This window comes from Ammospiza nelsoni, chromosome 7 (assembly GCF_027579445.1).
Source record: "Ammospiza nelsoni isolate bAmmNel1 chromosome 7, bAmmNel1.pri, whole genome shotgun sequence".
Taxonomy (NCBI): domain Eukaryota; kingdom Metazoa; phylum Chordata; class Aves; order Passeriformes; family Passerellidae; genus Ammospiza; species Ammospiza nelsoni.
In genome coordinates this window covers 14,128,522-14,141,033 of record NC_080639.1, presented here as the reverse complement: position 1 = coordinate 14,141,033, position 12,512 = coordinate 14,128,522, and the positions used below count along the sequence as shown (strand labels likewise).

The 12,512-nt window shown below is 39.9% G+C and overlaps 1 protein-coding gene across 2 annotated transcripts in view; it reads left to right on the top strand.

Annotated features, from left to right (window-relative positions):
- The window catches only part of CREB1 (cAMP responsive element binding protein 1), a 39,814-nt gene extending 28,076 nt beyond the window's left edge, over positions 1-11,738 (top strand). For both annotated transcript variants that reach the window (XM_059475539.1, XM_059475538.1), the window contains 3 exons: positions 558-740; positions 2,223-2,373; positions 5,217-11,738. In XM_059475539.1, coding sequence (XP_059331522.1) covers positions 558-740; positions 2,223-2,373; positions 5,217-5,361 — 479 coding nt within the window. In that variant the 3' untranslated portion in view covers positions 5,362-11,738. The remainder of the gene's footprint in view (positions 1-557; positions 741-2,222; positions 2,374-5,216) is intronic.
- The last annotated feature ends 774 nt before the right edge of the window (positions 11,739-12,512 follow it).

The following is a 12,512-nucleotide window of genomic DNA, read 5'->3' as shown; positions in this document are numbered from 1 at the left end:
GCAAAGTTAAGACTGCCTGCACCAAACTGTACCTTTATGAATGATAAAACAGCTAGTAAGGGTCTGAAGAAGTTGTGGAGAAGGGGGGACACAATCAGAAGGGAAAAAAAAGCCAAATTAAAAAAGAAAGTGAAGCACAAGATGGATAGCACTAGCAGCAGAGGAGACTGAAGGGCATAAAGTGCAGAAGATGAGAGGAATTTCAGATGACAAGAAAAACTAAGGACTGAGAAAAATACCTAAACCAACCAAGAAGAAAATCTTAAATTAAAAAGTATTCCCTGGGGGTGGGTTGTAGCTCTTCCATGTAATTCTGTTTTATTAGAGAAACTAATCTGTATTTTAGCTGTGGGTTTTGGCCCTCACAAACATTTGAAAACTTACCTTTCAAAGGATGATTTCTTTCACGTACATTGAAGCCATGTGTCTGATTTGGGGGTGTGTAAGGGTTCAAAGGATTTAGCTTAGATCAGTATTCTTCCATACCTAGGTTTAATACTATAAGTTAATGAGTGAATTAGTGTCTTAAATGCTGGGTTGATTTTTTTGGTCTGCAGTTGCCATCACCCAAGGAGGAGCAATCCAGTTGTCTAACAATGGCACAGATGGAGTACAAGGTCTCCAGACATTGACAATGACCAATGCAGCTGCAACCCAGCCTGGCACCACCATTTTACAATATGCACAGACCACAGACGGACAGCAGATACTTGTACCCAGCAACCAAGTTGTTGTACAAGGTGAGAAACCTCACAGCCACTCATTCTGTGTAACATTTTCTCTGTGCAGGTATAAGTTGCCAGCCTGACTCCTTCAAATGTGTCTGGAAACAGAATTAACAGCTTTGGCATAGATAAATCCATAAAATTACTGAAATTCTGGACAAAGCTGTTTGTCATATATTTTTGAGCCTTTCCCTTTAGATTGGTAAAACTGTGGATATTTGAGGTTTAATATATTTATTTTTGCTTTTCCATGCCTGCATTTTGTCCATGCATTTTTTTTTATTTTCTTTTTATTTATATTTATATATATATATATATATATATATTTATATAATTTATTTATTTTCTGCAAAAACTAATACCACTTTAGAGTTCTGAGTTCTCCCATATGCGTAACAATAGGAAATCTCAAGCAAACATTAAAGACAGGAGAGAAGGATGTTTGATTGTTTCTAAAGGGACACTTTAATTTATTAGTAATTTTCCCCTTTTTTCATAATTTCTTCCTACTGTGACTTTTGTAAGTAGTCATTGAGTGAGTGACTCAATCAGTGAGTCTTGGAATCGCAGAACAATTTAGGAGAGTGCCTTAAGTGATCGTTTGGTCTAGCCCGCAACTTGGCAGAGCTACTTGCACTTAGAGTAAGTTATGGGGACCTGTTGTATCAAAATACATACTTTGGTTTATTAAAAATTGAGGATTATTACAAAATTTTCATTGAAAATAGCAAAAGTGCACCCCTGCTTCTGTGACTGTGAAGTAGTTGATTTGAAAGCTATCCAGTGAAGAGTTTACCAGGCATCAGTAAAAATGCATAGCAGAGAAGGGTACTGTTGTTGAATTGATCTTTGGGTTTTTGTGGTCTTAAGGACATATGATTTCTTTAGGTGGTATTGTGGTTTTTTGTGAGCTCAGGCAAAATTAACACATTCCTAAGATTAAAATTAATAAAGTAAAAAAAAAGCCAAGGCCTTGCTCATTCTAGAGAAGCAACAGAGTGCACTGTTCATCGCTTGTGGGAGTACATGCTGCATTTTTACACCTTTTTTTTATGTTAGATACTTACACCTGCAGTTCTTCCTTTTCCAGGCAGATGTTTGGAGCATAGCTAGAAATAGTGACCCCCATCCTTCTCTAGAAAAATGCTAGAATTGCCCAAAAACCAGGGCAGTACAAAAAATGTAATAAGGGAGAAAGAAGCACAGCTAAACTGCAAGACTAATCAAGTTACCAAGCACAAGTGAAGACTTCTCCAGCAGGAATGCCCAAAACCTTGCATATATGAATAAAGGGAGCCTGAGGTGGCAGTGGTGACCCAGATGATGGCTGTCCCTGCTGAGCTGTGGCCTAGGCTGCATGCTTAGAGAGATGGCTGGGTCGCAGAGGGATGGCTGTGTCAGGGAGAGGACAGGCTAGAGAGGTGAGTAGATGCTCTCCACAGCATGCGTGACAGTGCTGTCACCACACTGATGTCCCATTCCTGTGTGTCCCTGCAGCTGCCTCAGGAGACGTGCAGACCTACCAGATCCGCACGGCCCCGACCAGCACCATCGCTCCAGGAGTGGTCATGGCGTCCTCGCCCGCGCTGCCCACCCAGCCGGCAGAGGAGGCCGCGCGCAAGAGGGAAGTGCGTCTGATGAAGAACAGGCACGTACCTTCACAGCTCTGCGCTGGCCTAGAGTGTCGAGTGCTGGTCTTTCTTAGCCATGCTATGAAATGCTTTATGAAGAATTTGCCTTTTTTAAAAAATGCAAAGCAGAAATGCACATCTACTAATGCTGTGTGTTGCGACTGTGAAACCTTGAGTGAAGTGTCAGACTCGTTCTGTGAGGTGTGTGAATTTGGTTGTTGCGGTAAGGAGAAAAGCACTCAGTGAGATACTTGTATGACTGCAGATATATTCTTACAAACGCTAAGATGAGTTGCTTTTTTTGAGTTACTACATTCATGTGGTTACTTTGCTGGATTCTCTCCCTTAGCCTTGCTGCTGGCCCACGTGTGCTCCTTGTGAGTACTTTCTTGATTGTCTCACTTGTTCTTTTAGCCGCTTTGAGTTTTCTCCTCCAGGGGCTGAAAGGCTCAAGCAAAGGCTAAATGAGCAGCTATTCCCTTTGATTGAAGTCCTGTGGAGCCAGTAGTGGCAGCAGAGGGGCTAAAAGAAAGGTAAAGACTTGGTCCTGTAGGATCCAGTGTAAGCTTAGAGGTGGGAGTGGGTGAAGGCAGCAAAGGAAGGGAGCTGTAGGGAGAAGTTGAGCTCCTGAAGTCTGTTGCTGTGGGAATGGGAAGGGGTGTGCCTGAACTGGCCCATCACACCAAGCTTGAACTCTTACATGGGCCACAGATTGCAGCCTGTGTGTTCCATTGTGACACTGAGAACCCAGTGCTTCCCGCCCTTCTGAGCAGGGGAAGCCCCCTGAAAACCTTATTAACTTCATCTGTCAGTCTGAAAAAACTGATGTTGTGCAGGTTCATTCCTCTTCTGTAGGTTGCTGTGCTGTGAACATAATGAAAACCTATTTGAGCAGACGCAGTGCTTATACAAGGGGTTTTAATGAAATAAATAATGCTGAACAGCAGAGGTCACTTTTTTAAAAGGTTTTTGTACAGAATGTCACCCATCTCCCTTTTTATATCGTTTTCTCATACCAGTGAATAGTGGATATCACTCTTTCAGGCTCTGCATTTGAAAAAAAAATTAATTAGAATCACAGAATACCCTCATTTAGTCATCAGTCTTATTTCAGTAAAAGAAAGCTTTTGTGTTTGTGAAAGCCAAGAAAAACAATGGGGAATTACCCCACTTGAGTTAAATTGACAGCTTTTGCAACAGTATCATGTTGCATGTGGTGCTTTTAGCCTGTCTGCTTAATAGATATTTGCAAATCTAAGCTCCATAGCAAAGTGGGGAAAAAAGGATAGCGAGGCAGATGGTAAGGTGGTACTTACTGGAGGATTATAGTGTAAATATTCATAGATATTATTGTGCAAATTTTCTGTATAAATTTTACATTTTTAAAGCTGTGTTGTAATTCAGTAAAATTCTGGCTGTTCATAATAAACAACTAGCACACACAGACTTGAGGTGGCTTAATATGCACAGCCTAAAGGGGAAAAAAATCACAGAAAGAAAATGTTGTCACTCAAGGAGACTTGTTAGTAGTTTGCACTGGGAGGCACTTCCTGATCCCCTAGTACTTAATCTTTTGCTAACAGCCCAAAATTACTTAAATTCTAAATGTTACGCATGGTTTACTGAAGCACTGCAGGCATGTGAAATTGTATTTGTGGGAGTGACAAATGGATACCTGAGTCCTTCCAGGGCTTACAGGCTATGTTTTCTTCATCCTGTCTCATTTGTGGAGCTGAATTTCAGAAGTTACTTTTAGAGGCTTCTTATCAGTTAGGTCCTGGAATGCATTCTGTTTTTACAGCTCCTATTTATCTAATAAGGGAGGGAACTGGGTTCTGATTTGTCCTCTCATTTCCCAGAACACTGACTGTCTCACCAGTCTGTGCAGTATTTGCAATGAAGGGGCACACAGACTCTTCTTTTTGGAGCTGTTGTGCTTTGCACCTAAAGGTTCAGGGCAAATAAGTGTTTATTTCCCTATGTCTGCAGAGTGCTGCTTGGACAAGGGGCACTGCAGGAGCAGAGCCCTCTGCCTGGGCTCCCATCTGCCCATGGCATTTAGCCTTGTGCTTGCTTTGCACATTGGTGCCATTATATTTCTGTGTAGGGTAGTTCCTGCCTTGCTGTTCCTGCTTCAGGATGCTCAGCAGCACATTAATACCTTCTGGTATTTTTCACTGGTGGTCTTGGTATGTTACCAAGTTACCTACAGGCAGCTCACTCTTTACAAGCAAGACTTAGAAGTTTGACTGTCTTGAGGTCTGTTTTTGGCATAGCTGACAGGGACTAAAGAATGATTTTTTTTTTTTTGTTTTTTATTTGAGTCATTAATAGTATCATTGCAGTGATGCAGACATAATTATTAAAATAAAAGCATTGCTCAAGAGAAAATACATGAATGCTCTAAATACAGCACTTTTTTACACGAGTTGATCCATCTTGTTGGACTGCTCACAGGGAAAAGTTAAAGACTGTAAAAGAATAATAGATTATAATAAAGTCAAATTATTGCAGCAGCATTTTACTCAGCCTAAAAGTTCCAATATGAATCCTGCATGCAAAAGTTTATCCCTGATTAGGATCCTATGCTAATAATAATAATAGTTATTAATATTATTATTATCTTACTGGTGCTGTCTTACTGGGATCTGTGTGTTGAAATGATGTGTGGATCTTGTGTGTGTGTGATTTGTGAGGAGAAGTTCCTATGAACTCAGTGTTTTTTCCTCACTTGCATTTCTTAGCAATACCTCCATATTCTGAAAATGGCAGTACTAGTAAAGGTTTGCCTGAAAGCAGTTAGGTAGCCCATGTGTGCAGTTGATTGTTCTGGATTTGAATGGACTTTTTTGCTTTGCAGAGAGGCAGCACGTGAATGTCGCAGGAAGAAAAAGGAGTATGTGAAATGTCTAGAAAATCGAGTGGCTGTGCTTGAAAACCAAAACAAGACACTGATTGAGGAGTTGAAAGCACTTAAGGACCTTTACTGCCACAAATCAGATTAATTTTGGATTCTCATTTTCACTTGTCCAGGTGGGATAGAGACTGGTTCTGGTTATACCCAGAAGGACAAAGTAAACTTTTTATTTTCTAAACATTTCTTTTTTTCTATGCGCAAAACTGCCTGAAGCAACTACAGGATATACTTCATCTGTGCTTTGCATCAAACTGTGAATGTTCAAGTACTTGCCTCCACTTCTCCCCTTACAAGATGAATTTCATCATCAGTCTCAGCATGAAGAAGAACAGGCTTCTCTCTCGTCTCCCAGTCCTCTTCAAGGAATAACAATGGTCACTTGGGAAGTTACTGTGGGGAGGGTCCTTTTGTAAAATGTCAAGGATTTGTGCTGAGCTCTTTCCATTGCCTTAGAGACAGAGCCACCCCAGCCTCTTGGTCCAGAGAGCAGTGGCCACACAGGTGGAGCATGCCTGGTGCAATGAAGAAGCAGTGGTTGCCACACTGGTTTGACACGTTCCTGCTGAGCTGTACCAATACACGGCTGAGCAGCACGCCAGACCAAGGGCACCTCACTGCCACGTTCTTGGTGTGGAGAGAACACACCTTCTTCAGACTAGCCCAGGAGGGGCTTTGATCTGCAATTATTATCTGTATTAAGCCCTCCTGGACTAGTAAAACATTCTCCATACTTGAGAAACAAATGCATTGAGAAATGAGCTTCACTGGTCAGTTGTTGATTCTCATAGCTTATGTGTGCAAGTGCGTTCAGCATTCTGAATGCACGGAAAACAGACACCAACTTCATAGGATATGGGTTGGGGAATTATATTTGGATGGGAAAGAAAATTTTAAAAAAGATGCAGTTGTGATGTTCTGTAAACAGGGGTAGCACATTACAGCACTACCTATTTGTATGCACAACAACTAAGCAGTTGAAGCATAGCCAACTCCACTTAAGTACTCCCTGAAGACAGTATGGTCTGTGTCCCAAGTCCTCTCAAGCAATGAGGTTGTCTTTATTTCCCTACCACTGTCTTATGCAATGGAAATTATTGTGCTCAATAGAAATATCAGCCTGGTTTGCTAAATTCTTTTTTGAACTTTGAGGCTGCCTTCTATACATAAATTAAATTTCAGTATAACTACTAGGACAACCTCAAATATTCAAGAGGACTTCAAACACGAATATTCCAACTCCTGCTTTGAAAGGGAAAATACTGATTATTTGAACCTGGCCAGATTAGCTAAACTTTTAATTTGTTTGGGATATTTTTTCATGGAAAGGGTCAGATTTACTGAGTAATCTATTCCTGCCACTGAAATTACTTACATGCCTCAGATGTTTGCAAGATCAGGTTTTTTTTCTGTGCACTGAGGAACTGTGGTCTTTCCCACATTTATGGTGTTAAAAAAGGTAGTTCATATTTAAAAAAACCTCTGTACTAAGCATTAGGACTTCAAAAGAATCATGCTCAAAAAGAACCAAAAAAGATCATCAAGAAGTTGTCAAAAAGAATGTGTCCGAAAGAATCATGTGCTGTTTGTGTACTGGCCCTCTGAAGCCAGTCTCTCACTGTGTTAACTCGGGTCATTTGATGGAGTAAGTTTACTTTGTGCTTCTGGTCAAACTTCTATGTATAGAAACGTATGGATGAGGCTCTGGTCTATACCAATGCCTTGCCTAGCAGAGTATTAGCTAATATTTTTTCCCACTCACTCTATATCTATTTAAGATAAATTTCATACACAGGCTTCTAAAAGGTTGTACAATCAGTGTGACGTTATAAGGAAAATACTTGGAAGACTCTGGGCAGTTGAGTCTCAAACACCTAAGCAGTATTAAAAGTTCTAGATTTCTCATTTGAGGGGCATTCAGTTTCCAAGAGACTTAATTTAAAAGGGGCAGGGTTAAACTTACAGCATTATTGTTACATCTAGAGTTATCAAGAATTTCAAATTACACTTGCATTTCAAGAAAAAAATGTAAGCATCAGAAATATGAAATATTCACTTTCACAAGTTTTGTGGGTGTTTATAAATGGTCTATTTTTATCTGGCATAGAGAGTTGATTTTTTTTGTTTTTATTTAATGGGAGATGAATCTGTTAGTTTAGCAGTGCAAATTTAAAGAAGACCCTAAGTTCTCAGCAGTGCTTTTATAAAAAACTGTTTCTTAAAATCAGTGAATACAAATACATAAAACAGTTACATTTTCCACAGCGAGTACTGAAGTAGAAATGGTTGTAATACAGGAGTCATTCTTGTAAAGCATGAAGCTCATGGTGGCCTCATTTGCAGTTACATGGAATGGTTCCTGCAGCTTTGAGGAACACAGAAAAAGCTGTATATGCCCACATTAAGGCTGTTCTGTTTGCAAAAACTGTGAGGTTTTGCTCTGAGAGCTGTGTCTAGTGGGTAATGAACGCTGTTCAGAGCTTGCTGGTAATCACTGGGCACAAAGCCTGGGGGCTGGATGGGCATGGGAGCCTAAAACAGTGCCCAGGTGGGGTTCTCCTAACACACAGTTTGTGCAAACGTGTGTGTCAGCGAGAGGAGAACTGTGTTACCCGTTTGTCTGTGTGTGGTCTGCAAGTGGCCTGTCGTGGTTTTAGCCTAGACTTCATTAGCAAGTAAAGTTCCACTGAGAAAAGGAATGTAATTCAAAGTAAATAGGGGTCTGCAAGAATCTTTATTTTTATTTATGCTGCACTGAGGATTATGGGACACAAATTTATTTAATGAAAATTATAGATTACAATAATAAAAAATGTATTAGACCAGTACAGGGCTGGCTAGGCTACCCATACATGCTTTACTATTCATATTGACCCAAAAAGGGAAAGAATATGACACAGGAATCAGTTCCTATGTTATTTACCAAGTAGTGAGGTTGGGGTGATAAGCTTCTATAGACTAAGGCTGTTTGGAAGTAGGATGGAAATGATGCTGACAAGGGGGAGGGAGGATTAGTTTTATATCTCACGGTTGTGAGTTTTCAAGAACTGATAGACTCTTTTACCTGAAGAGAGGGTTAGAAAGGGCTAGATCCGTTACGTTCATAATAAACTAGAATTGGTTTGAAATATAATTTTTGTAATGTCATTATTTTGCAAAACAACAGCACCAATCAGGCAGTTAAGATATTGTCAAAGGTGCTCTTTTAATTTAGATATTCTTGGAAAATACATATGTATAATATATGTACATATATATATATACACACAGTATATAATCTACAGCTCTGAGAGCTTTTAAGTCAGGAATGCTGAGTATTATAGTATATGGAGGTCAGAAAAAGAATTTTTACTTTTCTGTGTGTCTGGGTGTGTGTGGATGTGCGTGTGTGTGTGAAAGCTTCCCCTCACCCCAGTAGCTCTGGGCTGCGTTATTCTAGCTCTTAATTACTGATTTGTTTTGTGCTGTCTCTCAGTTACCCATTTTCAATAATTTTATTTCATCTTTTGTGGCTTTTGTGAAGTTTGTTTTTTATTGATGAAGATTTTTGAAATTATGTAAACAGTTTGTTTTACAACCACCACCACCCAGAGTAATTCACTTCTGTGCTTTTTTTCTCTTTGGCAGCTATATATCAAAGGCAAAACATTTGGAAAGGTTGTTAAGGTGTTATTTTCTAAAGGAACCACTGGTAAGACTTCTGTTTTCCTCCTGAGGTAGTGGTGATGCATTCTTCCTTAGGCAGCAATTTCACCAGCACTGGGTAGTTGCCGGCACCGTTGCTTGTATTTGAAAGCACAATTTTTGCCTGTTGTGCTCGTCAGGACTGCTCAGACACCTGTAGTTCTGGCTAGCCTGGAGCTGGCATTTGCATTGGAGATCACTGTCTTCTCTGGTACTTGTACATTGGTCAGAAAATTGGTGGGGTGTTTGGAATCATTAAGAGGCTCAGGAAAAAAAAAAGATTTAATAAGGAAAAACAGCCCTGATAGTTTCTGACCTAAATTTGTACCACAGGTTGCTTTTTTTAAATCTGGGCTTCCAGTAAACTGCAGCAGCAACTAGTCATCTGTTAGTGAAAACTGGCACCTGCTTTTTTATTTTGTTTTTTCATTTATGGCAGACAGTGCTTTTTGTGGTTTAAAGACAAATCCACCCATCAAAGCAAGTTCGATATCAGTGGTTGCAAATCTATGATAGTTCATAGAGGATTTAATTGATTTTCTAAGACCTTGTTTTTATTGTAATTTTTTTACCCTGAAGCCTAGTTAGTGATGTAACATTTGCCAATGATCCAACCAAAAGGTCATGTATTTATTTTTGTTACACTATGTTCTTTGTAAATGTTTAATTAAAATGTGCACTTTTAAAGAAAAAAAAAAAAAAAAAAACAACAAACAAAACACAGAGAAAGAAAAATTAGGGTAAATTTGGTTTGCCTGAGAAGATTTCTGGCATAATTGTTGTGATCCTGCTGCCTGCACACAATTCACTCCTCCACAGCAGTTGGCTCCTTGGCTAATTGAAGTTGCAGATCAGCACCTGGTGCCCAGCAGGCATTGCTGCTGAAGGGCAGGAGAGCAGAGGGGCAGGAATCAGGCGTGTGGTGTCTGGAGCAGTATGTAGAGGATGGATGTGAAATTATTTTTAGAGTAGAACTAGTTCAGTGATCCCATATGGGAAAGGGAGGTTAATTTGGAAGGAAAGCTGAATTATTTTTCAGCCACTTTATTCCCCTTTTCTTAATTTGAGATTTGTCTGCGGATTTTACAAGCTGCATTCCAAGAAAATAAATCGAAAGGCTTTCCAGTAATTTAACACCAGGAAGTAAAGGTACATTGACAATGTGTCACCTTGCTTGAAAAGAAAAGCACAGCACAACCAGCTTTCTTTAGCAGGAATGATCATAATTTAACCCTGAAGTCTGTCATTGTGAGCAGGTTTTAAAAAGCATACAGTACATCGATGGTTCTCTGTTGTCTGCTGGGAACTCTTTTGTCTGAGCTAATTTGCAAGCTGATTTTACAAAAGCCTGAATGTATCCTGAAGCTCAGTTGGTCTGGAAGGAGCCAGACCGGTAAAGAGAGGGTGCTGAAATCCACCTTCTGTGTGCTTGTGGCAGGTTCAGGTCTGTGGACAGATAGACTTAAGTGTGTGAATCTTTGGGGAAAAGGGACCAGATCCAGGTGGTGTAAAGAGGGTTTGCACTTCAAGTGTTTTGCCTTGGAATGTGTTTTTAAAATGTATTTAAGCTGTGGCCTGCAGAGAGATGTGCTTGGGCTAGCTGGCATAGCACAAATTGAAGGGAGTGACCTGTTTGCTTTCTGGCCCTGCAGTGTAGGTTTGTGGCTTGCTCTGTGCTGAGTTCAGCAGGAGGAGCAGGAGCAGGCAGCTGTCCTCGGGAGCTGTGTGCTGGCAGGGAAAGGGCCAGGGGCAGGCTGGAATGACCCATGGCTGGCACAGTCCATAAGTTGAGCATTCACTGCACTCAGGACTCGAGCAGTTCACTCAGCCTCAGCTGCATATTCCTCTAAATTAGGGGATAGCTGAGAGAGAGCATGGGGATGGCAGGCCTTGAGCCAGTTGCTTATCTGGAAATGGCCACTCTTAACAACTAAGGATGTTTGGGTGCTCTCCACAAGTTGTGTTTTATCCAGGTGCCACTCCATTTTTTGTGTGTTGAATTACATTTATTTATATTAAAACTTTTATTTTAAAATGTTCTACAACTTCAAGTTTAAATGAGATTTGAAACTGTGCTGCTTATAATGGACTTCTTGGGATGGGAACAGGACAAGAAGAGGTGCTAGTTGGCAGCCAGCCCCTCCACAGACTTTTTTCCACAGATTGGTTGTTCACTTCAGAAATTAGTTGTTTCTACTCTGGATTTATAATTTGAAATTGTTTTGAAACAATGTTTTTCAGGGAAGCTTCCAGAGCGAGGGTATTATTCTCCCTTTGTAGTGTAAGCTGGAAAGAGTATGTTCACCTCATCTGCATTTCTGATTCTTTACCCAAACCATGTCAGCACAGAACAGGGTATTTGAGCTTGACTCCCACATACTTGTGGAAGTTAAAAAGACTAAATGAAAATCCATCACTGGGGGAAAATAAAGGCTTTTTTACATCTCCCCAAAAATCTAGAAACATCCCTGTTGTGTTTTTTTTTTTGGTTTTTTGTTTGTTTTTTTTTTTGGTTTTTTTTTTTTTTTGCTTTATCTGTGTTTAAAAGGAATTGTACTGGGTTATAATGCATTTTATTAACACTATGTACATATTAGCTGCTTTGTGTTTCAGAATGGTAGTAATTGCTTTGTATATTAAAGTGATTCTTGTGAATTTGTGAATTATTGTCATAAAGAAGTGCTTTTTCTTACTGTAACCTTTGTGGTATAAACTGTCATAACTCCCTTTTTACACAAACATTTATGTGCAGTCACATAAACATGCTTTAAAAAACTCTACAAAGTCTCTTTTTTGAGCAGGGTGTTCCATTTACACTAATTTAATTTAGTGTAATGCAGCTAGAAGAATATGGGAAAAGGTATTTTGAGCAGTCTGTGGTATCATCTCAATCTGTGCTCTGCCCTAAGTATTCATAAAGTATTCTCCCCAAAGAGAAGGCTGTTTTTAATCTTAATTGAATTAGATTAGTTAGAGGTTAAGTCCTGAAAAACAAAGTTTCTCTTCCTCCTGATATTTTTAAACCTGTTTTCCAGTACCCATTCTGGTGGCAGTTCTGTTGTTTAACAATGTTTGAAAAGCTTATGCCTTTCACAGTTTAAATATGCTGCATGTCTCACTTTTAGGCATTCCTGTAAACCATGTACTACTGGTCTTCAGAACAGAACAGAAACAGAAGGCAGCAAACACTGCAAGGATCACAGCCCCATTATGTAATTGCTAGGCTGGATCCAAACACTGGGATGGAAGCCAGGAGAACAAATTCAGCACTGAGGTAAACACACCTCCAGTGAAGTCAAGGGGAAGCAGTAAGGTCAGCTCATTACAGCTGGGATTTCTAGTTTTTATAATGCCATTCACATTCTTGCTCAGAAAAACCTACAGTAATGAGAGAATCCCAAACAGGGTTAGTCCCTGAGATAAAAATGCTCTTTGGCTTGAATTTTGCACTGAAAAGAACTGGGTAACACAGATCCCTGTGTAGTCAGCTATGTATCTTAATATCAGTCAAACATTACCTTGGCTACAATGGCATTTCAGAAAAGCTTGTTCTCTTGC